Here is a 27,848-nt window from a genome sequence, read left to right on the forward strand (position 1 = left end):
ATATTATTTTTATTTTTATTATTTTTGGGCGTCATGGGGGTGCAGTGGGTAGCACAACCGCCTTACAGCAAGAAGGTCGCTGGTTAGAGTGTTCCCCCCATGTTCTCCCCGTGTTGGCGTGGGTTTCCTCCGGGTGCTCCGGTTTCCCCCACAGTCCAAAAACATGCGGTACAGGTGAAATGGGTCAGCTAAATTGTCCTTAATGTATGTGTGTGAATGAGTGTGTATGGATATTTCCCAGTGATGGGTTGCAGCTGAAAGGCCATCCGCTGTGTAAATCTATGCTGGATAAGTTGGTGGTTCAATCCGCTGTGGCGACCCCAGATTAATAAAGGGACTAAGCCGAAAAGAAAATGAATGAATGAATTATTATAATTATAATATTTTAGATATTTTAGATTTATTGTAAAAAAAGCCCCATAAATAAATAGGTAACATTAAAATAATTAGAAATTAATGAAATTAAATATTATTAGATTATTTAATATAATTCATGTTTATTTATATAATAATACATGTTTTTTTTAAAATAATAATAATACATGTAGATTGTGTCAAAGCCGCTTACACATATTATTATTATTATTTTATTAAATAATAAATATTATTAATTTACACATTTTAAGTTTATTGTAAAATACCCCCATAAATACAGAAATAAATAAAACTAAATATCTAGGTTAATGCTAGTAAACTTTCAAAAATATTAACCACAGCATGCTATTAGCACAACTAATGCACTTGTGCTGAAAAACATTATTAAAATTACAAACAATTCACATGCCTCACAAACTAACTTCACTTACAGTGCGCTAATATATATGTAATGGATAATATATTTTATATTGCATAAAAACATAACTCACGCATAAATTAAACTAACATAAAGCATTCACAATGAAGAAGAATAATAACATCAACACAAGATTAACCTCCCCTTTGACATCTGCAGCCCATTGGCCGATTGGAGAGTAAGTCATGAAGACATCAGATCCAACCATCTGCTAATATAATTATCAATTCAGCAGTGTTGATGTGTCATAAATGCCCGGGTCTTGTTCCTGACTCAGCATCCCCCGTCCTGCTCTCTCAGCGTGTGTTTGCTCAGCTCCATCTAATGACGGCCCTTTTACAGCGCGCTGCATTAAACTCAAGGGCTCACGCTGCATCAGATAAATACAGCAAATCAAATGTTTGCCCTGTGTCTCCCTAACAGACCCACAGCCGACTGACCAGCCCGTGTCATCCTAAAACCCTGTCAAACACACACCCGCGGCCAGTCTATCGCCACAAATCACTGGAAAACAAGAGCGGCCGAGAGCAAATACAAGTTAATGAATGATACAGTGGAGAGTGTAATGACGGCTGATAAAGACGCTGAAGGTCGCATTTGAGGATGGGGTTGCTGCTAGCAAACACCTCCGGCATGTTTTCTAGCACTGAGGGATTGTGGTATTCACTTCTAGAGAGTCCATATGCGTGTGTGTGTGTGTGTGTGTACGTGTTTTTGTGACATATCAGGACACAAATCTGTAAAATGACATGGGTACAACACAGGTTTACAAAAAGGAGGTGAAATATAAGGACAATGGTGACATCCTCATTTCTCAAAAAGCTTATAAATAACACAGAATGAGTTTTTCAGAGAGTAAAGCTGTACACTGACTTCTGTGATGGTAGGGTTTAGGGGTAGGGTGGGGTGAAGGCAATACAATATACGGTTTGAGCAGTATAAAATGAACAGAAACCTATGTAATGTACCCACTTTTCACAAAAACAAATGTGTGTGTGTGTGTGCATGTATTGGTTTTGGTAATTTACAAGGACACTAATTTAGTATTACACCTAGGTATTACAATGTTGGGGGTTTATGAGGACATGTCTTGTGTCCTCGTAATTCAAAACTGTTAAAAATCAAACTTAACAGGGTCTTTTCACATTCCAAATTTGCCACAGGTTTCTTGTGAAGGTTTGGTTTAGGGGTAGGGTGAGGGGCCGTTCCCGCAGAATGATTTTTTCCTCTCCAACATGCTACTTTTCTATTGTCTTCAACTTTTAACCATCTTCATCTTTCACACATATCGCAGCTCATCACTGTCAGGTCCAAAAGCAGTCGACCAATATGAAGATTTTGGAGGCGGAACATCTGTTGCAAGCTTATGTTTATAGTAGAAAGTTAGCACGACAACTGTTTTATTTACCGTTATATCATGGAGGATGAGGCAGTCAATGACGCATTCGGTGTGAATGAGCCCTAAGGCCATTTAATAAACAGTTTTACATATAAAATACATTATGCCTCATAAAGGCTTCTCATTAATTTCTACAGAGTCTGTTTGTGTGTGTACTGGTTTTAGTGGTTTACAAGGACACACATTTTTATGATGACATCGGTATGACCCATGTATTACAATGTTGGGGTGGTTTATAAAGACATGTCTTGTGTCCTTGTAACTCAAAATCTAACTTAACGGGATCTTTTCACATTCAAATGAACAGGTTTCTGGTGAGGTTTGGTTTAGGGGTAGGGTAAGGGGCCGTTCACACAGAATGCCCTTTTGCTCTCCAACATGCTACTTTTCTATTGTTTTTAAATGCAAGCACATGCTGGATGGCCGAGTTTGACCATTATGCTTACATCTTGTGTCATTTGAGTCTTGATTATGTTCTTTAGATATTAAACTTTCACATGCAGTGCAGCTCGTCACTGTCAGGCCCAAAAGCAGTGGACCAATTAGAAGAGCTCGGAGGCAGGGCAACTGTTGCAAGCTAATGTTTATAGTAGAAAGTTGGCATGAAAACGGTTATATTTCTCATTATATGACGGTCGAGGAGGTGCACATTGTGGCTCTTTTCCAGAATATCCTGTAGTATGATCAAGTGCTTGTTTCTAATGGGTTCATTGTTTTCATTAAAACATCACGTTCATAATATCGCAGAACTTGCTCTGCATTTAATAATATATATATTTCTATTACAATGTTAAGGTGGTTTATGAGGACAGGTCTTGTGTCCTTGTAATTCAAAACTGCTAAAAACTACCGTTTTTAACAGTATAAAATACGTTATTCCTCATAAATATTTTATTCCTCTAGAGCAGTGGTCACCAAACTTGTTCCTGGAGGGCCGGTGTCCTGCAGATTTTAGCTCCAACCCTAATCAAACACACCTGAACAAGCTAATCAAGCTCCTACTTGGTATACTTGAAACATCCAGGCAGGTGTGTTGAGGCAAGTTGGAGCAAAACCCTGTAGGGACACCGGCCCTCCAGGACCAGGATTGGTGACCCCTGCTCTAGAGAGTCCACAGGTGTGTGTGTGTGTGTGTGTGTGTGTGTACTGGTTTTGGAGGGTTACAATTACATCGGTATGACCTAGGTATTATAATGTTGAGGTGGTTTATAAGGAAATGTCTTGTGTCCTTATAATTTAATATGTTAAAAATCTAATTTATTGGGGTCTTTTAATATTTAAAATTTGCCACAGTTTTCCTGTGAGAGCTTGAGTTTAGGGGTAGGGACGGGAAAGGGCCATATTATAAGCAGATTTTACAGTTTAAAATACATTTCGCCTCAAAGTCCTCATTCACTTGTTAATAGTCCATGTGTATGCGTGTTTGTGCATGTGCTGGTTTTAGTGGTTTACAAGGACATTCATTTGTATAATGACATGGTATGACCTACTACAATGTTGAGGTGGTTTAAAAAGACATGTCATGCGTCTTTGTAATTCAAAACTGTTAAAAAAAAAAACTTAAAGGAGTCTTCTTTTACATAAGAATTTGCCACAGGTTTCTTGAGAAGGTTTGGTTTAGGGATATGGGTGGGGTAAGGCCATATAACAAGCAGTTTTTACAGTATAAAATACATTACACCTCATAAATAGTTCTCGATTACTTCAAGAGTCTACGTGTGTGTGTGTGTGTACTGGTTTTGGTGGTTTTCAAGAACACTCATTTGTATTGACCTTATTCTAAAATGCAGAAGTGCGCCTGTTTTCGCGATTGTCTTAGAACTTCCGTTTCAATCACCTATGGGAAAAATGACTAGGAATAATAAACGGCAAAAAAATGGTCAAACTACTTGCTCTACAAACAAATTTTTGCATGACTATACAGACCAAGAAGAATAATATAACAAGGAAATATCAGTTTGCAACATCAAACAGCGAAACAAGCAGTTTTTAATGTCTAAAAATTAATGGAAGTGAATGAGACCGAAAGTCTCGAGACAAAAAGATTCAAATGGCTGCGCCCACTCGTCCGCAGAGAATAAGGTGAATAATGAGGTATGACCTAAGTATTACAATGGCAATAGCATTGCAAAACAATGAAGTACAGTTTTACAAAAGAGATAAAAGCAATGTACAATCAATGTAAAACTACACGGTAGCAGTGCACTTTTCTCTTACATCTGCTTCTGAAAACACTATTGGTTGGGTTTAGGTCAGTGATTCGCTACGTGATCTTTACGATAAGACCCACCTTCTTGTAAACGAAGGATGTGTATCTGAAACATACAACAAAATGCACCCAAAGTAATTTATTTCAGATTTGCTAAAATGTACATAGCGCCCTCTAGTGGATTTGTCATCTGAAACATTTAACAAAATGTACCTGGCACAACATATTTGATACGTTTCACAAAAATGTGGGCTGGGGCACATGTTTTCTATGAGCCTGTGTTTTACACCTGGGTATTACATTGTTGAGGTGATTTATAAGGCCACGTCTTGTGTCCTCGTAATTCAAAACTGTTAAAAATCTATCCTAACTAGATTTTTATACATTCTAAATATCCCACAGGTTTATTGTGATGGTTAGGTTTAGGGCTAGAGGTGGGGGTGGGTAAAGGCCATATGATAAGCAGTTTTTACAGTATAAAATATATTACACATTATAAAGAGTCCTCATAAACCACATATAAAAATATGTTTGTGTTTTACCTTGCTAGATCGCTCCCGAGTGCTTTGGGTGGTGGAATGGCGGGTGCTGTTTGCAGAATTGTTGCTTGGCTCTTTTATGTGAAGAAGCTCTTGCTCCAGACGTTTGCACTGGGGGAAAAAAGAGAAAGGTGATGACTTGGATGCATCAAATCAAACACAGGCTCATTGAAAATACATGCCCTAGCCTGCAAATATGCAAATACGTACTTAAACATATGTTTGACTGCAGAACGCTATGGCGCAGTATGATGAAAATAACTGTTGTTCCTTTTCGAACTAATATTATTGACCAAGACATATTATAAACAAATAAAGGATTATTTTTGTGTCATTTTTTTTTTTGCGAAACACCAAATAAATACCACAAATGCGGATCTATCTATCTCCGAAAAGAAAATGATTGAATGAATGAATGAATAAAATAAAACAAATAAAAACCAAATAAAACAAAACTAACTGAAAAGAGAAAAAAATTAATTAAATATGGATTTTAATAAAATGAAATAAAATGAATAAAAATAAACAAAATAAAAATGAAATAAAATGTAATTTAATATGGATTTTAATTGGTTGAATATTGCTGGGTTAAATAAAAATAAATAAATAAATAAATAAATAAATAAATAAAAGAAAAATAAATAAAAGTGAAAAAAAAATAAAAAATAAAAAATAAATAAAATAAAGATGAATTTTTATTGGCTGAATAATACTGGGTTCACACCAAAAATGTAGCACCGCATAACTTGCTCTAGTTTACTCACGGGATGTTTTTCACCCTTACACTAATTTTCCGTTCAAGTAAAATTTGTTGAACTTGCGCAGCAGACTCGATTATGGTGAATCTTTTTTTTTCCCCAATGAGCAATTTATAATAACATATCATAATTGCACAGTATTATTTGCATTTATTCATAGAGACCAAAAGTGCTAATGGCGCACCATGCTCTTACATACAAAATCATACCTTTTTAAAGAGCATTGGCCCATTGATAGCTTTTGTTTCTTTACTTCTGATAGCGTAATTGTTTTGAAGAGCAGGGGTCATTTTCTTGACAAAATAACACCTGTGAGCAGAAATATGATGATAACTTTTTTTGGAAAGTGTTTAACTAATATTTGCATTAAAGTTGACTGAAGAAGCCTGTAAAAACCGGCTGCACTGCCACATGGAAAAATAATGTGTACGTAAGCCTGTATGATGAGAGGTGAAATCTCTGCAGGGTATAAAGCTGCGTTCTCAGTTATTACTACATTTACTGTAAGAACCTCAGCACACACTCACTGATATTACTCTCCGTTTGTGTCTGCCATCCCTGGAGGGACAGACTCATTTGTGGTGTATTTCAAAAATAAAATCTTTCATGAAGAAAAATATGCACCAAATTCAAAAGAGTGCTGCGCAAACTCATTTCAGTGGAAAGAGAAGTAGTTAAGCAACTCCACTGTATTAATATGTTTCAAAGTGCAGACACATTTATTATTATTATTATTATAATTATTATTAATTATTACTATTACTATGGCATGTTGTTGCTAATATGTGTTTAAAAAGTAAATTAAATTATATGGCAAAGAAATTTGATTTAATAAATAAAAATACATCTATTCCCACACAAATTACATATACACAAATTCACCTACATATTTAAAAAAATAAATGTGTGTATATAATAGGAATAATTCCTTAATGTCTAATGTATTATTTCATATTGCTCGCTAATAGCAAATGTAATATTCAAATGCAAATAAGGCATAATTAATAAATGCTACAACAAAACTTTAAAACAAGTAAAACACAAAATATTTAACTTTTTTTTGTTATTACTTAGTTTCTAATTTTTTAAAAATAAAAATGTATAAGTTTAAAATCAGGTATAACTACTTAATATCTAACTAGTATAAATGTAAAACTAAACTGCCAATAACTAAGATATAATTAGTAAATGCTAATGCTAATCCTAATGCTAATAATAATAATAATAATAATAATAATAATAGCAACAAATAATTTACTTAAATCTATTTAATAAATAAAAACAAAATAAATAAACTGAACTAAAGGTGTAAGTTTGACACCCAGTGGTTGAACTAGGTATTGCAAGTCTGATTCAAAACACACACAAGCACAGGTTGCCAGATTGATGACATCAACAGAAGTGTGCCTGACTATTGAGCTTAAAGGCTAATTTAAATAACCTTCTAAATAAAAGCAACAGCACGGGGTAGAAGAAATATTTTCCATATTAAAATGAATTTTTGTTCTAACACCGGAAATATATATTTTAGAAATATTGTCAATAATCAAGCGCACGTTATAATCATCAGCTCAAGAAGTTAGTTATTTTAGATATAGACGCGCAGCAAGCGCAAGTAATCTCTCGCTGTGTATTTCAAACATGGCGGCCGCTTTGTTTACATTCTGGCTTGTTGCGTAAGCGAATGACGTATCTCTGTAAACCAATAGCGTTCAGCTGCGCGTCTAGCTCCGCCTTTGGAACCCTTTCTTGTGTTTGGGACCCTTTCAAAAGGGTGCCGAAAAAGTGGTACGGTACGGTTTGGTTCGGTATGCCTTTTGACAGCGGAAACGGCCATAAAAGCATACCAAACTGAACCGTACTGTACCACTCAGTGGAAACGGGCCATTATACATTGCTTAATACACACAGGATGTACAGCAATACACAAATATATTTACAAATGAAAAATAATTAAAAATGTAAATATTACAAAAATTAACATTATTATCTACATAAATATAAAAACCACTGCCTTCATGCCTTCATCTCGGGCGCAGAGCTTATTTTTCCATCCTGAAAATAGCAAAAGTGCATTTAGACACGCCCTTAATGCTTTTGCACCATTCGCTTTAGATTTTGCATCTAGATCGTTAGAATAGAGCCTTGAATCTGCGTCTCAGTTCATAGTCTGCTACTGTCCACCGAAAGTCACATTTCCATCACGGACGTATGCTATGAGAGCCTTCATGACTGAATACTGTTTTCCAACAAGGCAACCCGAGGTGCTAAAATAAAATTGGCTAAACTGTCATTGGGTGGGTTAAAGGGACCAAATCAAAGATCCGGCACATAAATCACTGTTAAAGCAGAATATCTGACTTCAGCATTGTTTTTTAGATAAACAAGAATGTTCACTTAGCATGTTTCTTAAATATCTTCAAACATATTATGGTATTTTTAAGCTTTAGAAGGCTCAAAAACGTACATACATCACCTTTAAGGTAATTATTAAACAGGATATTTTAATAATTATGTGTAAATTAATATATGGAAAAGATATATGTTATAAAAATTATATCAGCAACTGTTTAAGCCAGAAACACTAGAACAAAATATTATCGACTGCATCACTACATAAAATGTGACAACTATTAAATCAGAACTCATTAATACACTTAATGCATTCTACAGTCTATTCTGCCTACAGAGCAAGCACATTTTCACAGTGATTCCTATAATATCTTCTCTTCTGGGGAAAGTATTTTAGTTTGTCAGAAATAAAAGCAGTTATTTTTTATAATTTTTTTACACTAATTTTAAGGTCAATATTATTAGCCCCCTTTAGAACCCCCCCCCCCCCCCTATATTGTCTACAGAACAAATAATTACAATAACCTATTTAAGTATTCGAATGTCACTTTAATCTGAATACTATCTTGAAAAAGTAACAAGTAAAATATTATTTATCTCATCATGGTAAAGACAGAAGAAATTAGTTATTAGTTAGCAAATCTATTATGTTTAAAAATACTTATAAAAATATTTACAAATGAAATATAAATAACTGATTTCAACTCTACATAATTGTCTACTGTATGTCCTCTCCTCATTCTTCCATACAGTACAATACAATGCAACACAATACTTTATGGTCGACAGTCAGACATGGATGTGAGCAGCTCTTTTGGTGGGTATTATTATAAGAGTGTTTGTTTTCTACCAAGTCCACATGTGCTCCTCTCCACGGTCACATTCCAGGATGGACGGACACTTACCAGGAATGTAAACCGTCCTTGCGGCCTGACAAGCCCCAATGTTTCAACATCCAGCCATCTCAAAGAGCAGCAAACAGGCCTCTCAGCCACCAAAACCTCTCCCGTCTCTTTCCTCTGCAGACTAAAACAACAGCACCGCCAGCCAGACCAAACACGCCGCTGCTCTTTACTGTCAGCCTGAGTTATGGCTCTCGGCCTGCAGATGGCTTTTGGGGAAAACGTCTTTTAATCAGAAACGCACCTCTGCGGTGACGCACATAACGCCCCCCAAAAATAGCAGCAGCTGGGCTGAAATGAGGCGCGGGAACAGACACATTAACCTGCTTTAGATTTTTAAAGGAGACGCGGAATGGAAAGATGTGGAAGTGTTTTCTGGCCTATCGTGATGTACAGTTAGAAGACAGAATTATGAGCCCTCCTGAATTCTTAGCTGCCCTGTACATTTTTTTGTTAAATAACATGATGACACTACATAATATTTTACTAGCTATTTTTCAAGATACTAGTATTCAGATTAAAATGACATTTAAAGGCTAAACTAGGTTAATTAGGCTAAAGTTATGGTAATTACGTAAATCATTGCATAAAAATGTTTTTTTTTTCTGTAGACAATCAAATATTGCTTAAGGGGGCTAATAATATAGACCTTAAAATCTTTTTTTTTTAAGTTTAAACTAGACTAAATAAGACAAAGAAGACTCTCTCCTGAAGAAAAAATATTATAGGAAATACTGTTGAAATCCATTGCTCTGTTAAACATCATTTGGCAGATATTTGAAATTAAAAATAAATACAAATTAACAGCAGGGCTAAAAATTGTGAGTTTGGGGATTGTTGGAAATGAAGTCCTTTGGTTTCATGACTTTTTGAAAATGTACCAGCCAACTAAGCTTTTGTTTTTGTATGTGCATTATTTATTTAATAAAATCATAGTCCAATAAATAAATTAAATAAATAAATACATAATAAAAAATGATGTATTATTTAAACATGTTTTGAAAAGTAATATTTTTTTAATCACATTAAATATTATTATTATTATCATTAATAATAATAATAGTAATAATAGTAATTAGTAGTAATAGTAGCAAGTAGCTGTTAATGCTTATTATTTTGTGATTTTTTTTTTATTAGTCTGTTAATTATTTAAAGTATTCTTTATTGGCATCTTTATTAATGATTGAAAAGAGTCAATCAATTGATATATTAGGAAAAAGGACTGTTATAATAACTGTAAACCATTTAACGTATATAATGCTATTAGACATTCTACTAATCATATATTTAAATTGTTATAATAATTATAATTATAAATAGTATCATTATTACAAATGTAATACATTTATATTAGTATAATAATGCTATTAATAATAATAATAATAGTAGTAATATGAATAATAGTAGTAGCAGTAGTAGTAAATACTTATTATTTTGTACTAGTCTGTTCATATTTTTAAAATAAAATTTTTATTATTGCCATCATCATTAATGATCAAATAAAGAAAAATCTTTATAACTATATAGACTTTTTGGTGATGTTAGTTTGTTTAATTCATGATTGTAATACGTGTTTATTTAAAATACATATATATTATTCATAAAATGTAGTTTGTTTTGTGGGATAGACTATTTAGTGCAGGGGTGTCCAAACTTGGTCTTGGAGGGCCGGTGTCCTGCATAGTTTAGCTCCAACTTCTTTCATCAACACACCTGTATGTCAGTTTCTAGTATAGAAAGAGATTGATTAGCTGCTTTAGGTGTGTTTAATTGGGGTTGGAACTAAAATATGCAGAACATTGGCCCCTCCAGGACCGAGTTTGGACACCCCTGATTTAGTGTATTCTGATGTAATTAGTTGACTGATTGGTGTGATTATGCATTCCCAATGGTATGAACCATTATAGGGGTGGTCAAATGAATTTCTATCATTTTAATTATTAACATTATTATTTAAAATACAGATTAGAGTGAACTTGTTTCTCAATTTCAAAGCAATGAACAACCCATACATATTGTTTTGATGTCCTTTGGAGGGTATCAAGCTTTATTTGGAGGGTAATTCACCCCCTAAACCTCCCTGTAATGGGCACCCTGGTTGTAATCGCATTATATAAGTAAATGTTATTTCATTATTATTATTATTATTACAATAATAATAAAATTATACTATTACTACAATAATAATAAAATGTATTATTAATAATATTAATTATTATTAATAATAAAATATTATTTTTAATAATAATAAATGTTAATATGATTATTAGTAATAGTATTATTATTATACATTATTATTTCATGCAGCATCTGTGAAATTACAAAATTTTTATTTTTGCTAGTTGTTTTCTTTTAAAATAAATAAAAAAATTAACATCCATTGTATGAATATAGTTCATCAAATCACATTTGAATAAAAACCAACAAGCCAAGAGCATTAACAAGAGCTTTAAACCACATGACGGCAACAAAAAAAAAAAAGAAAAGAAAAAATCCTCAGAATAAGATCTCAAGCCAATCAGCCAGGCCTAATTCACCACGAGCTGCGACTTCATTTCCCCTCTCACTTTAACATCAGCACTCTATCAAGATCAAGAATAAAATTCAATAAGGGGCCATAACGAAGCGGATCTCGTTCTGTCAGGAGAGGTAGGGACGAGAGAATCAGATTTATTTCCTCCAGCACTTATCCAGCTTTTCATATTGGGGCAGGCCAGAGGGACGTGGGCTCTAATCCCTGCGAGATGGAGGAACGGCAGGGGAGAAGCAGATCCTCCGGGATACAGAGAGCACCCGTTCCCGTCTCTCAGGGATTAGACCTGCCGTTTGCAACTTACTTCTTGAAATTACCCCACAGATTCGGGTTTTTGTGGCCTCAATGAACAGGCAGGGGATGCGGATGCTACATTTCGGGTGGAGCTGAGATGAATGAGCCTCTGCCTTCTGCTCATATACAGTTAAAGTCAAAAGTATTAGAATTTTTTGTGTTTCTTCTTCAAATATTTCCCGAATGATGTTTAACACAGCAAGAATGTTTTCACAGTATTTTTTATCATATTTTTACTTCTGAATGAAGTCTTTTTTGTTTTATTTTGGCTAGTTTTTAATTTTTTTAAAAACATTTTATGGTCAATATTATTAGCCCCCTTAAGCTATACGTGTTGGGGGGAAAAATATGCTGGGGGCTAATAATTCAGACTTCAACTGCAACTGTATTAAAAAAGGGTGATACAGGTTAGCCTGGTCGAGCTGGAGAAGAATTTCTGTATGCATTTTTTATGCCAGATTTTATGCCAGATTATTTTATGAATATGACACCCCTTTCAATAAAGGAGTGAGTCTGATTGATGCTTTTACAGTGTGAATTATAGTGCAAAAATAAACCATATGGTCTCAATTTATCAAAAACATTAATTAAAAAAGATCTTACAACCACCTGAATTGTAGTTTATAATAACATTTCATCATTAAAAAATAAAAAATAAATTAATATGATCACAGATAGATTAAGTTTTTCATAAAGTACATCAAGTTTTTTTTTTTTTTTATCAATATACTGTTAAATGACTGCTAAGTCATTTTGGGGCTTGTGCAATTAAAAATTTTTGAAAAATAAAATAAAATAAAATAAAATAAAATAAAATAAAATAAAATAAAATAAAATAAAATAAAATAAAATAAAATAAAATAAAATATAATATAATATATGAGCACAATCAAAAGAATAGCAATGGAATATGTCTGTATATCTGCACTGGTGGATCGAGGCCATAGGCTGAGTGCCTTAGTATCGCACCAGTGACGATATACAGCCATATCGTACTGCTACAAGTGTAATATTGCATTTATACAAAAGTTTGACAACCTAATTGTTATAAAAAAAGAAAATCAAACACAGAGAGTCTCAAAACACTGTTGTACAAGGAACTACTTTCTTCCACCGCTCATTCACATCTGCAGCTGACATCAAAACAGCAGAAACTGTTGCTACTTCACAAATGTCGCTTTAGAGCTTGTATTTGAATGATTTTCTAGCGTAATGTCTTAAGTGATGACAAAACAGGTGATTTTGCTCAAATTTTAAGATTATAAGGCTGAAACACTAGCAGATTACTATGGTATAAATAGAGCACTATAAAATACAAAAGACAGAGATCGACTTAGAATGTCACTTACCTGTTCTTTAATGATTTGTTCAGCTATAGTTTGAAACGTACACTGAAAACATGCTGTTTTTTCTCCCCTAAGGACTTATAGTGCGGTCTCACTATAATTTTTTGTTGCAATCTTGTGGCAGAATGTCAACCGTCTTTGCTCTGCAAAGAATGGCCAATTTATGCATATTTAAAACAAACTTCTTTATTATCAGTCTTTATAAATAAACTGCAGAGTTTCAATCGAAACAACTACATTCTTGCCTAAAAAGCCTCAAAAGTACATTATGTTGTACAACAGCTGCAATATTTGTCAAACTGTAGTCCTCTGCTTGCCACTTGTGTTGGCGGAGTAATACACAAGGGTGAAGAGGCTGTACGAGTGCTAATATTATTTTAACATCTCATGGCTATCAGCTAATCAGATTCGAGAACCAGACAGAACTGTTGTATTAAACATAATATAATATAATATAATATAATATAATATAATATAATATAATATAATATAATATAATATAATATAATATAATATAATATAATATAGGCGAGGCAGTCTCACAGCAAGAAGGTCGCTGGTTTGAACCTCGGCTCAGTTGGCGTTTCTGTGTGGAGTTTGCATGTTCTCCCTGCCTTCGCGTGGGTTTCCTCCGGGTGCTCCGGTTACCCCCACAGTCCAAAGACATGCGGTACAGGTGAATTGGGTAGGCTAAATTGTCTGTAGTGTATGTGTGAGTGTGTGTGTGTGTGTGTGTGTGTGTGTGTGTGTGTGTGTGTGTGGATGTTTCCCAGAGATGGGTTGCAGCTGGAAGGGCATCCGCTGCGTAAAAACTTGCTGGATAAGTTGGCGGTTCATTCTGCTGTGGCGACCCCGGATTAATAAAGGGACTAAGCCGACAAGAAAATGAATGAATGAATTAATGAATAACATAATATAATATAATATAATATAATATAATATAATATAATATAATATAATATAATATAATATAATATAATATAATATAATATAATATAATATAATATAGTATAATATAATATAATACTTTTTTTGTTTTGATGCTTTTGTTGCACTTTACAATTTAAATGCTGCCAAAAACTACTTTCAAAATGTCAATATTTGCAATTTTTCACAAAGATACACACAAACTACACTCAAAAAATGCTGCTTGTTCAAACTACTTATTTACGAGCTAAATCAACACAATTGTTGAGTTTTCTGGGAGACAATTTAATTGTTTTATGTTCAATCAACTTAATTTTAACTTAAGTTAATGTACAGTAATTACTTTGTGTTGGGACAACATGACTGAATTGTGTGGAACCTAGCATTATTTACAGTCTATACAAAAACACCAGCCTAAAATACCGTGTCAAGTCTGAGAAATCAAATAGTCAGAAAGGCCTAGATAACCTGTGCCACAACACCTGATAAAAAAAAAATGTCAACATAAAGCACCCGCTGACCTAAAACAGCACCAGGAACAACAACTAGATACAATTCCACATCCAAGTAGTGCAATCAGCCGCAATTATGAAACGCAAGGCGGCATTCATCAACAAAGAAATCCCCGCAAATACATCCACTGCCCCACACTTGAACTCTTATGATGAAGCCGAATATCTGGATGTCAATATTTAGCTACCTGCTTGTTTGTTTTCATTTGATTGAATTATGTGTGTAGGAACCATATACCAAATATTTGAGGTTACGCAGCAATATTTGTCCCGACATGTGAATTAGGTGGCTGGTGTGTGTTGATTCTTAAATCAGTGCCGGATCTGTGAATAAACACAAGATGTATGTGCTTTAATAGACCAATAATCAAAGTCGTCTTGCAGAGGAGTTCAAAAACGCAGGAGGAGGAGAGATAGTCAATATTTAGAGAGTCGTATTTGATTTTTTTTTTTCTATGGTGTAAAGGTTTCTGGCTCAGTACACAACTACTGTGAGAGGAGCATTTAGGGCTGGTGTGTGTTAGGATTGACCCTTGAGTGTGTGCTGTGGGTTTGTACCCTGGTTAAAGCAGCGTCTCGCTCCTGGATGACTGTTTTCATCTCCTCTGAGGTGATCTGGGAACGTCGCTCTCTGGCCCTTTGGATCTGTTCAATGATGGCCGCTCCGCTCTGTTCAATAGCGAGGGCAGATTCTGCACTGTTCACCCGGTTCAACAGCTCCTCCAGATCCTGAACAGAACATACAGATACATTTACATTTGCAACCCTGGGGTCTGCTTTATACATTTTTCAAAAGAAACCTTACTAAAATTTAACTTAACCAGCATAAATGTAATTATTTATGATTTAAAGTGGTTCAATTAATGCCTAGTTCAGACTGCGTGATTTTAGCCCCGATTTTGGCTCGCCGACAGGTTTTGAGAAATCGCCGACAAATGCCTGAAATCACAGGCAAATCGTTGCTCGTGCATGTGAGTGACAATCACACAGTATGAACTATCAAAGACGCGATCTGAGAGAATCGCCGATGAGTCGCCGATGCCTGCGAGATATTTGGCATGCTAAATATCTGGAGCTGTCGGCGATGCAAATCATTCTGTGTGAATTGAGTTTTGACTGAAAATAACATCAGCCATCGCCTACAGCCAATGAGAGAGCAGCATTCACTTGCGTGTGTGTGTGTGTGTGTATACCTGCTGCAGGCCAGCGGGAGGCTGGGGGAGAAGTTAAAAGCGCTCTTTTTCGGTTTATTTGGTCCCACGAAATGGAGGAAAAACTAGTGGAGGTTTGACAGGACTCAGGAGCAACCGTGTCTGTTTGACGTTTCATACAAAAAATAAATTAGTTTATTATCAACGTTGAGGAGAAATGGCTAATTCCCTTTAAACCCAGGTGAGCAAATATGTACATTTTCTACCCCATTAAAGGCTTCTTTCTCATTATGTAACGTTAGTTAATAACAAAAGATATACTACATGTTTTTGGCTGTGAGACGTAGTTTGGACGAAGTTGTCGGTGATTCTTCCTATGGTAAAGTCATGCAATGTGAAAGTCCCTGTCGGCGATCCATCTTGCAGTGTAAACAAAGCAGCGACGAAACGCTAGCCCATATAGTCATGCAGTGTGAAAACATCTGTGACACGACTACTTTGAAAATCTTGCAGTCTGAACTCGGCATAAGTCAATATTTAACCCCTTCCACTGTGTTCGAACTACATGTGACACAACAAGATTCTAGCAACAAGCAATTTGTCTGTCTGCACCAAACGCAACAGAAACATTTAAATACCAGCCACTGCACTCATTAATACATATTAAACCTATTTATTTATTTATTTGTAGATTTATTTTTGGCCTTTTTGCCTTTATTAGATAGGACAGTAATGAGACAGGAGGCGAAGTGAAAGAAAGAAAGAGGGGGTAGGATTGGGAAGTGTCCTCGAGCCAGGATTCGAACTTGGGATGCTGAAAAGTACATGGGCTGAGTGGCCGAAGTCAATGAATTTTAAATCGCTTGCAAGTTATGTTATTTTCAAGATGAGAGGTTAATCTGCTACTGCTTTCAGTAGTATGGCAATAAATGTGACGTAAATCTCACCATTAGTAGCATATAACACTGAATAAAGCCCATAATCTGTACCTGAGGAGATCATCATAGCAGTTTATGGTGTTTCTGAAATTTTGCACGTCGCTGTAGCAGATGGTTGGGACAAAAACTAGTTTTAACATGAGAAAAATACATTTTATCGAATTGCATCATGAGCAGTTAGGGATTACACACTAAAGGCTCCTACACACCGGGACGTTTTTAGTTTGCGTTTATCGTCAGCGTTTTACGAGACGTTTTTCAGTGTTCAAACCCAAGTGCTTTTCACTGGCGTCAAGCAGACGAGTATGCCAAATCACACTTTTGACACAACTATAAGCTTCTGACACCCGTTTATAACACAGAAAAAGTGGAGGAGCGGACGTTCACACGCTTGTTGCTATATTTACTGGTGACTTAAACAAGCATGGATGGTTCAAGCAGCAGCTCCTGCTATAGTGATGAAGAAATGATTATTGTTCACAGAGCAATAAGCAGCTCCACTTTCATATCGCCTCTGGGCATCTTCTTCAATGTGCGCTCGCATTGACAGTTTTGCGCTTGAGCGCCTCCAAGTCCTGTTTACGGTAACTTCAGCAGCTCCGTGCACGTGAACAAAAGTGCAGATCTGATTGGTGGAGAAGGTTTTGACATTGTGCGTCAAAACAAAAAAAACGAGCATGAGGCGTTTTTTTTTTTAAATGACGCTTTTGCGCCTGGCGTTTTGCGCGTTGGTGTGCACAATCACACTGACGCCCTTTATTTAGTCACGAGGCGTTAAATGTCGACGGAAAACGCAAGAAAATAACGTGTCGGTGTGCAAGGGCCTTTAGGCATGAAAATGACATATTCAACTTGAATTCCAATCTTGAATGCTTTGGTGCATTGAACACATATATTTGAACGCATATTTAACGCATAAATTTAGGCTTGGTCTCATTTTATGTGCCTTTCCGTTTATGAAGATAATGAAACAATAAATGTTTAATTTATTATATAAAATATGCATTTCAAAAGGCGGTGGGGTGGCGCAGTGGGTAGCCCTGTCGCTTCACAGCAAAAAGGTTGCTGGTTCGAGCCCCGGCTGGGTCAGTTGGCATTTCTGTGTGGAGTTTGCATGTTCTCCACTTGTTGGCGTTGGTTTCCTCCAGGGGCTCTGGTTTCCCCCGCAGTCCAAAGATATGTAGTACAGGTCAATTGAATAAGCTAAATTGGTCGTAGTATGTGTGTATGAATGAGAGTGTATTGGTGTTTCCCAGTGCTGGGTTGCGGCTGGAAGGGCATCTGCTGTGTAAAACATTTCCTGGATAGTTTGGCGGTTCACTCTGCTGTGGCAACCCCATTAATAAAGGGACTAAGCCAAAAAGAAAATTAATGACATATTTCACAAAACCTTTTTTAAACAATTGTTTTGGTTGGTACAAAATAATTTTTATTTCAATTGTTATTATTATTTGTTTTATATATAATTTTTTAAATATTTTTTTACAGTGCACATATTCTAGATATATCACATTAGGGCTGCAACTAACAATTATTTTAATCATTGGTCACTTTACAATAAAGTTCATTAGTTAATGTTAAGTAATGCATTTACTAACATGAACAATACATTTACTACAGTATATATTCATGTTAATAAACGTTAGTTAATGAAAATACAGTTGTTCATTGTTAGTTCATGTTAACTCATGGTCCATTAACTAATGTTAACAAGCATGGACTTGAATGTTAATAATCCATTAGTAAATGTAATAAATGCTGTACAAGTGATGTTCATGATTAGTTCATGTTAGTTAATGCATTAACCAATGATCCTTATTGTAAAGTGTCACCTAATCATTTCCAACCCTTTATTTAAATAAGTTTTCAATCCAAATATCAAAAAAAAATTTTATAATCAAGATACATACTAGACAGATGAACTAGCACAAGAAATTATGTCTTGTTTTCTGAAGAAAAAACCCCCTCAAATTTAAGTGATCGTTGGCTTAAAACAAGCAAAATTATTTGCCAATGGGGTAGGAAAAATAATCTTAATAAGAGATAATCTCAAAAAGAAGCATCACATAATTTGTCATTTTTCTTGTCTAGTCTTGATTTATGATTTTTTAAATATTTGGACTGGAAATTGAGACAAATTCTAAGTAAGAAATGCTTTTTTGCAGTGCAGCTACACATGACAACAGATGGAAAAATCAAAGATCCAGAAAAGGTGATTGAATAAAAACGTGTCTTTAGTCTTGCAATGCAAAGTAACTTTACCACCACTGCTTTACTTCTGTTATTAACCCTTTCTCTGGTGAGGTTAATATATTCAATCTGAAGCTGGAAGTGAGTTTTAAATTCATCAGTTACTCCTAAAATGCATGCAAGCAAGTGGCTGGCCAACTGGGAGAAGAATAGATTGAACTTTATGGTTACTTTCACTACGTGTATCTGATATGAACAATACACTTTGGCAAATTACATTAGAATGGATTGTTGGACTTCCCTAGACTTTCTAGTGTGTTTAACAAACTCTAAATGTGTTGTTTTACTAGTACTTGTGTGTATTTGTATGTCTAAAACATAAAATAAGCATTGGGTGGTTAAAACACTTCATAAGTGTGATAATATGACATGTCCTGCTCTGGCTAGGCGCCAGCCATGACGCCAAAGCTCAGATTGAACTTTTTATAGCCACTATAAGTTAACAAACTAACGCTAACATGTCATTGCTTGATGTCACGATTGATAAAGAGTAAACTCCAGCACCAGAAACTTTATGATCCTCACTTAAAAAGGGAACAGAAGTAGGATTCTGTAGTGGTTTACCCTGTTGTTGAACTCCCTCCTCATCCCTGTCTTTGAGGCATTGAACTCCACATCGGTGCGCAAGAGAGACCATGTTCACTCCGCTCCACACTGAATTGAAGTGTTTTTTTAATAATCAAAGTCTCCGCATCGCACGACACAACAAATCGGTTATGAAATTCGTTGCCAACTCTTTTAGTAATCGATTTTATCGATTCGTTGTTGCAGCACTATTGCACATGATATATCGTATTTATGGTCAACGCAAGATACGCTTTTTTTCTATACTGTAAAACCCAAAAAGTTAAGGTAACTCAAACCATTTGAGGAAACCGAATGCAAAAAAACATTTCAGTTAAAAAACTAATCCTAATGAGTACTGTGAACTTAATCCGTTTGAGGAAATAAAGCAATTTGAGCACAGTTAAACCGAATAAATGAAGAGAACTCAAACCAACTGAGTTCTCCAAAAAAAAATTATTCAGAGATGATTTCTTGGATTTACTCAATTTGTTTACATTAAGTGGTTGTAAACAATTTATTTGTGTTGAGTTTAAACAAACAAATTAAGTTGAACATTATTAAACTTAATTTGTCTGTTTAAATTGAACACAATTAATTTGTTTGCAACAGTTCTGCATGCAACACTTTTTTCAGTGATACTGTAAAACCCATAAGTTAAGGCAACTCAAACTGTTTGAGCTAAAAAAAAAAAACTAATCTATACGAGTACTGTGAACTTACTCCATTTAAGTTGAAGTAATGAGGTATTTAATTAACTCATACCTTCAACACTAAGTTTAAAACTCTTTTCCAATGAGTAGAATTAACCTTCAGTAAACTAAGTTAACTACACTCATTTCATTTGATTACGCTGATGGTTGGGTTTTACAGTATATATTTTATAATCTAGCAGCTAAAAATCATACATCTGATTACTTATAAAACACCATAAAAATGCTACATCCTGTACTTTATGTAAAGCAATACTTGTGTTCAAACAATAAACAGAAAACTGATGCTAAAAAAAATGAACAAATAAAATTAAGAAATCACAGTAAGCATCAATACAAGCCTTTCCTGTGGCTGTTTTTTCCATTTAAGACGGTCAGACAAAAAGGGTACACAGAACAATCAGAGATGAAATTCTCCAGTGAGGAAGGCTTACCACATCACTTTCTTCAGGTTTAATATTCTCCAGCCTAGAGAGAGATAGAGAGAGAGAAAATGGAGAAATGAAATGTAGTGAGCTTCCATGAGTTTCCTTTATGTCACTCTGCAAAATGAGATCACTTCCCAAATCCAGTAATTGCATTCTGTGGGTTTTGGTATGAAAGCAGAAGACACACTCGGAGATATTAAAAGTGCCGCCCGCTCGTGCTGGCATTCCACTGTAATGCCCATTCTGCTCAGAACTGACGGTGAATTGTTAAGTTATTAATGTTTACTACTTTATATGACTATTGGGATCAATTGTTCATATGTGTGGGGAAACGGAGAGACGGATTAGGCCTGAACCTTTTGTGCCACACCTGCCGTGAGCATCTTTATAAAGGCAAAGACAACAGTAATTACGAAGCCAAATACCTGGAGACTCGCGGGTCACACTGTCAGGAAATATTTATGATTTTGAAGGGTTTTTTTTTTCATATGGAGCTATATAACAAATGCACAGGCACAAAGATTTGCTCATGGCTAATGTAGATCAACGGCACTGAGAGCCTGATCTGTAGGTTTTGCAATAAATGTATGAAATAAATATATATACAGTGGAGTCCAAAAGTCAAGCCTTATGTATTTACCCATAGTTTCATTTACATTTGTACAGTACACAAATATTAAAGAAAAATATTTACAGTAATTTAGGTAACTTTCATTTTCCCATTCTAAAGGGTGTAGCACATCACCAAAGGCCAGACAGACTTACTACACCTGAAAATTTACCTATATTTCCATTCACATTTGTACAGTAGACACATTCATTAATTTTCTTGTCGGCTTAGTCCCTTTATTAATTCGGGGTCGCCACAGCGGAATGAACCGCCAACTTATCCAGCAAGTTTTTACGCAGCGGATGCCCTTCCAGCCGCAACCCATCTCTGGGAAACATCCACACACATTCACATTCACACGCACACTCATACACTACGGACAATTTAGCCTACCCAATTCACCTGTACCGCATGTCTTTGGACAGTGGGGGAAACCAGAGCACCCGGAGGAAACCCACGCAAATGCAAGGAGAACATGCAAACCCCACACAGAAATGCCAACTTAGCCCAGGGCTCAAACCAGTGACATTCTTGCTGTGAGGCGACAACACTACCTACTGTGCCACTGTAGGTAACCGCATATTAAAGAAAAATATTTACAGTAATTTAAGTAACTGTAATTTACTCATTCTAAAGGGTGCAGCATATCCCCAGAGGCCAGACAGAGTTACTACATGTTATATTTTACCAATATATCCATTAAATTTGTGCAGTAGACAAATAAAGAAAAATATTACCAGTAATTCACATAACTGTTATTTTTTTTAATTTTCCCATCCCTATAGGCTAGACAGACTACCTACATGTGATATTTTAACCATTTTCTATTCACCTTTGTACAACACACAAATATTAAAGAAAAATATTTACAGTAATTCACGTAACTGTAATTTTCTCATTCTAAAGGGTGTAGCACATCCCCAGAGGCCGGACAGAGTTACTACATGTTAGATTTTATGCATATTTACATTAATCTTAAAGCGCACAAATATTAATTTTTATTTATTTATTGACACATCAACAACGTATGGCTATTTCGTGGCAAAATGGATATACATAAAATATTACATTATAAAAACAAATTCGTATGACACAAAAAAATTACTTAAACAAATATATAAAATATAAATAGATAATATTCACACAAAATGTATTCAAAATTAAATATGATTTTTCAGTTAAATTTTTGATAAATAATTTAAAACTCCTCCTGGTGGTACCTTTTTAAAATGTCCATCAAACTACACTCCTTGTTGTCTAAATGTTGTCAAATGGAATTTAAACTTCCACATTCCAACAAAATATGTTTTATGGTAAGAGCAGCCTGGCACATTTAGGTGGTTCTTCGTTATTCAGTAAATATAAATGTGTCAACCTAGAATGTCCAATTCAAGTCTCATCATGCCTGGTTACAAAATTATAATTTGCTAAATGTCTTTCATTTATTTTTGGGTTAATTTCATGTAATTTCACACAAATATTCAAGAAAAATGTTTACAGTAATTCACAAAACTGTAATTTTCTCATTCTAAAGGGTGTAGCACATCTCCAGAGGCCAGACAGACTTACTACACATGATATTTTACCCATATTTTTTTCATTCACATTTATACAGCAGATAAATATTAAAGAAAAATATTTACAGTAATTTGCATAACTGTCTTTTTTTCATTCTAAAGTGTATTGAAGAATATATATATATATATATATATATATATATATATATATATATATATATATATATATACAGTCCAAATGTCAAAAAATATCAAAATATTTATCAAAAATACAGTAAAAAAAAACTGCAAAATTGTGAAAATGTATTTGAACTTAAAACCGCTGTTTTCTATTTATAAAACTTTTACAATATAATTTATTCCTGCTGTATAAATTCAGAATTCACAAGATCCTCCAGAAATCATTCATGTGATCTAAATAGCTGCTCAAGAATCATTTTAAATAAATATATATTTTAAAAACACTTTTGTGATGTGAAAACATTAATAATATTTAATGCAATATCAAATGTCAAACCTTAAAAAAAAGAAAGCAAACTTTGGAACATTACTTAAAATATAACATACTCTCTCTTTTGGACCCTACTGTATAATTGTCAAGGAAGAGTTTAACAGAGCAGATTGAGAAAATATGGCAGATGAACTGCAGAATACTGTTCGCTCTGCTTTTGCAGGCATGCTGCTCCTTTAAGAGCAAATCGAATTCCTCCTTCAGCCACCAGGCAGAAAAAACAACAACCCCTCCACTCATTTACAAAGGCATTACATGGATCTCCATCCATTATAAAGGTACATACTCATTCACACAATGGACCCAAGAGTGACCTCTGAAAATAAGGGCTTAGAACACGTGCGTCCATATTCCCCCAAAGATAATGGGATTTCTCTTGGCTATCAATTATCATATTTTTGTGAGAGAGGGGCCAGAATGGACCCTCTGATCACAAAGGGACGCGCTTTTATAATTAGATTCTGAAGAGTTCCTGAAAATGCATTTCATGCCTCTCAATAATTGCGGTTCATTTGAGCGACTTGAGTAACTATCAATAAATCATGAGGCCGACTGAAATATTAAACAGGGTGTAAGGTGACGAATACCTCTTGAAGAGGGCGTCGAGCAATAAAGAAGAACATAAAGTCATTGGTAAATAGAAATTTATATTAGTCAGAGTGCTTGTTGATGTCAACAAAAGCCATTTTCTAAAAACGACAACCACTTTTAAAGGCACAATTCAATTTACTTAACCCCAGAGAGTGTAACAGTTGAGTTTTGAATCCATTAATCCTGGATCTCCAAGACTGGCAGAAACACTTATAGCTTAGCTTAGCATAAATCATTGAATCGAATGAAACCATTAGCATCTTACTCAAAAAATGACAAGAGAGTCTCGATAATTTTCCTATTTAAAACTTGATACTTCTGTAACTAACTACATTGCATACAAAGACAAAGTTTCTGTTTTCTAGGCCAGAACTACACTGTAATTCTGGTGTAACAATCAAGGATCTTTACTGCCGGACCATGGCTGCAGCAATCTATCTACAGAATAGTCAAGTTTGTAATAAGAATTCTCAAAACTCTGCTCATTTTTGAGCAAAATGCTAACGGTCTAATCCGATTCAGCTATTTATGCTAAGCTAAGCTAAAAGTGCTCATGCCAGATTTAAAGACTGGCTGAATGGATAAAAAAATGATTAAACTCAACTGTTTACCTCTAGGGTAGTCATCAAATTAGCCAATTTTTTATTTCTTTATTTATTTTTTGTTCAAAGTGGAGTGTTCATTCAAATAAGATATAAATTATCTCATCCTCTGGAGGCCACAGGGCAATATTCCTTTTCAAATTTCAATTATTAAACAACAGCACCAGTTAAACATACAGAGAAGAAGATCTTATTAATTGGGACCAGCAGGAGGGTGATAAGTGGTAAATATCTGCAGGTCTAAAGCACAGGATTGATTTCCTATACAGTGGAACTTCTGACTGACAGCCCAGAACTAGGATGAGGGGACTCTTAAGAAATGTCACACCCCTCTGATATATTTCCAAACCAGTCGATATTGGATTTCCCCTCAAACCCTTGTCTGTTCATTCAGCTTGTCCTCAAGCAGAAGTACAAAGCAACGGTGAGTAAAACTGCATACCTCGCATGCTTCTCAAACCCTTGAATCCACTGCTTTTAAAATCTCTGAAGAAAACTTTAACACCGCTTGGACTGAGAAGCGTGGAAACCAAACCTTTCATTTTATCACCTTTTAGATCATGAAGTTTAAGATTCTGAGTTAATAAGTTTTATTAAATTGTCATTAAATATCACCAACCCCAATTAGGCAATAAGTTATATTGTTTACACAAAACGGTTTTGAGCCTTACTCACCAGCCACTTTATAAGGTATACCTGTCCAACTGCTTGTTAATGCTGATTTCTAATCAGCCAGTCACATGGCAGCAATTCAATGCATTTAGGCATGTAGACATTGTCAAGACGATCTGCTGCAGTTCAAATTGAGCATCAGAATGGGGAAGAAAGCTGATTTAAGTGACTTTGAACATGACATGGTTGTTGGTGCCAGTTTGGCTGGTATTTCAGAAACTGCTAATCTACTGGGATTTTTACACACAAACATTTCTAGGGTTTAAAGAAAATGGTCCGAAAAAGGGAATATCCAGTAAGCGGCAGTTCTGTGAGCAAAAAATGCCTTGTTGATGCCAGAGGAGAATGGCCAGACTGGTTTGAGCTGTTAGAAAGGCAACAGTAACTCGAATAACTACTCATTACAACCAAGATCTGCAGAAGAGCATTTCTGAACGCACAACATGTCCAACCTTGAGGCGGTTGGGCTACAACAGCAGAAGACCACACCGGGTGACACTCCTGTCAGCTATGAACAGGAAACTGAGGGCACAATTCACACAGGCTCACCAAAATTGACCAATAGAAGATAGGAAAAACATTGTCGCTTGAGTCTCATTTTCTGCTGCGACATTCGGATGGGTCAGAATTTGGCGACAACAACATGAAAGCATGGATCCATCAATGATTCAGGCTGCTGGTGGTGGTGGTGTGGAGATATTTTTTTGGCACACTTTGGGCTCAGTCGTGTCAACCTTGTCCCTCCCTTAAGGACCACAGTGTCCCAACCTCTTATGGCAACTTCTAGCAGGATAACGTGCAAATCATCTCAGACTGGCTTCTTAAACTTGGCAATGAGTTCACTAGACTCAAATGACCCCCAGTCACCAGATCTTAATCCAATAGAGCACCTTTGTGATGTGGTGGAACAGGAGATTCACATCATGGATGTGCAGCCGACAAATCTGCAGCAACTGCGTGATGCTATCATGTCAACATAGACCAAAATCTCTGAGGAATATTTCCAGTACTTTATTAAATCTATGCAATGAAGGATTAAGGTAGTTCTAAAGGCAACATGGTACTAGTTAGGTGTACCTAATAAAGTGACCAGTGAGTGTATTCAAAATTTACAAAACAATCAACACTTGCAAAGCCTTGAATATGACATTCTGCATGTAACAAATAATAAACTTTAAAAACGTTTAGTTGTTTCAACCCAAATGTGGAAAAACCAAACCACTGGGTTAAAGAAACAGTTCACCCAAAAATTTTAAACTTTGGCATCACCTTTTCAAAACTATGTGTTTTTTTTTCATTCTCTTGAACACAAAAGAAGACATTTTTAAAATTGTGGGTTGCTGGCCCCCATTTAAATATCTCAGGACATTTGCATTCTTTGGAGGATGAGAGAGCTCCAGGATTTCATCTAAAATACCGTAATTTGTGTTCTGAGGAGAAGCGAAGGTCTCAGAGGGTTGAAACAGTGATGTGATTTAGATATTTAATTTTTGGGTGAACTAAAACTTTAAGTCAAAAGTGACAATTTATTTATGACTTACCTCTCAGATTAAATTCTATTAAAAAAACATCAGTAAAGAGTAAATAGAGTACAATGAATACAATGGCACAACTTTAAATGCTGGAAATCAAGTCAGCAGCCTCCCCTTCTTATCGGCAATGGGTTTTTGGGATTTTTTTTACATGCTCTTTGAATGGAAAAGATTCGGTTCACATTACCAAAAGCCAAAAACAGTTCTTGAAAATCCCTTTTCTTAAAAAAAAAAAAAACAATGAAGAAGACACCTATATCTTTATAATTTTTTTTATCTCTATAATTTCTTAATTTTTAAATTTCTTAATTTTTTCTTTTTATTGTTTGTTTTATTATTATTATGTTCATGTTATGTTATCTATGTATGTTTTTGTGTATATTTGTACTATTTTCCCTTTTTAATATATGCTTTGTTTATAATTACAATTTCCTGATAATTTCTTGTTAGGGAAATTGTTTCTGTGTGATTTTTATGGCATGTTATGTATATCTCGTTATATGTATATATATATATATATATATATATATATATATATATATATATATATATATATATATATATATATATATATAGCGCTATCTAACGCTGATTCTTAATGTTTTAATTAGGTGGCTAATTCGTATGAATTCATACAATCTCATTCATAAATTTTAGTACGATTTGTTTACGCCCCAGTGATGGTTGGGTTTAGAGGTTTTTTTTAAAAATCATACAATTTTGTATGACTGAACTCATATGAATTAGCCACTAAATTGAGAAAACGTAAAAAAATAAATAAAAGTTAGGTTTCCTCGTGAGATCTGGCTGGTACATTAATGTATATTTGCTGTCTATATACTGTATATTTTATTTAGAGTGTTATTTTCTGACCTAAGCAAAAATAAAAAATAAATGCTGCAAATCCAGATTATCACATTTTCATTTTGTTACGAGCTCCTTTCAGAGGACAGAAATGATTAGAGCAGCATGTAGTTGGACAAGCTGAATAAAAGCTCTGTTTTGGAAGAGGTTTGAACAGCACATACTCCAGTGTCGCCTCCTGAAGCTTCTTGGCCCGAAGTAAAGCTTCATCCCTCTCCTCGTTCGCCAGCCGCAGTCTGGCCATCACAGCCTGGTCTCTCTCCCTCTGAGCCTTATAGATTTCCTCCACTAGCACTGAGAGAAAAAAAAAAAGAGAGAGAGAGAGAGAGGGGAAGAGAGAG

At 35.0% G+C, this 27,848-nt stretch overlaps 1 protein-coding gene across 7 annotated transcripts in view; it reads right to left on the reverse strand.

Moving 5' to 3' along the window:
* The window catches only part of mipol1 (mirror-image polydactyly 1), a 173,230-nt gene that overhangs the window by 64,601 nt on the left and 80,781 nt on the right, over positions 1-27,848 (reverse strand). For all 7 annotated transcript variants that reach the window (NM_001305467.1, XM_073926961.1, XM_073926962.1 and 4 more), the window contains 4 exons: positions 27,672-27,801; positions 20,615-20,648; positions 15,123-15,293; positions 4,944-5,051 (listed from right to left, as the gene is read on the reverse strand). In NM_001305467.1, coding sequence (NP_001292396.1) covers positions 4,944-5,051; positions 15,123-15,293; positions 20,615-20,648; positions 27,672-27,801 — 443 coding nt within the window. The remainder of the gene's footprint in view (positions 1-4,943; positions 5,052-15,122; positions 15,294-20,614; positions 20,649-27,671; positions 27,802-27,848) is intronic.

The sequence above is a fragment of the Danio rerio genome, chromosome 17 (assembly GCF_049306965.1).
Source record: "Danio rerio strain Tuebingen ecotype United States chromosome 17, GRCz12tu, whole genome shotgun sequence".
Taxonomy (NCBI): Eukaryota; Metazoa; Chordata; class Actinopteri; order Cypriniformes; family Danionidae; genus Danio; species Danio rerio.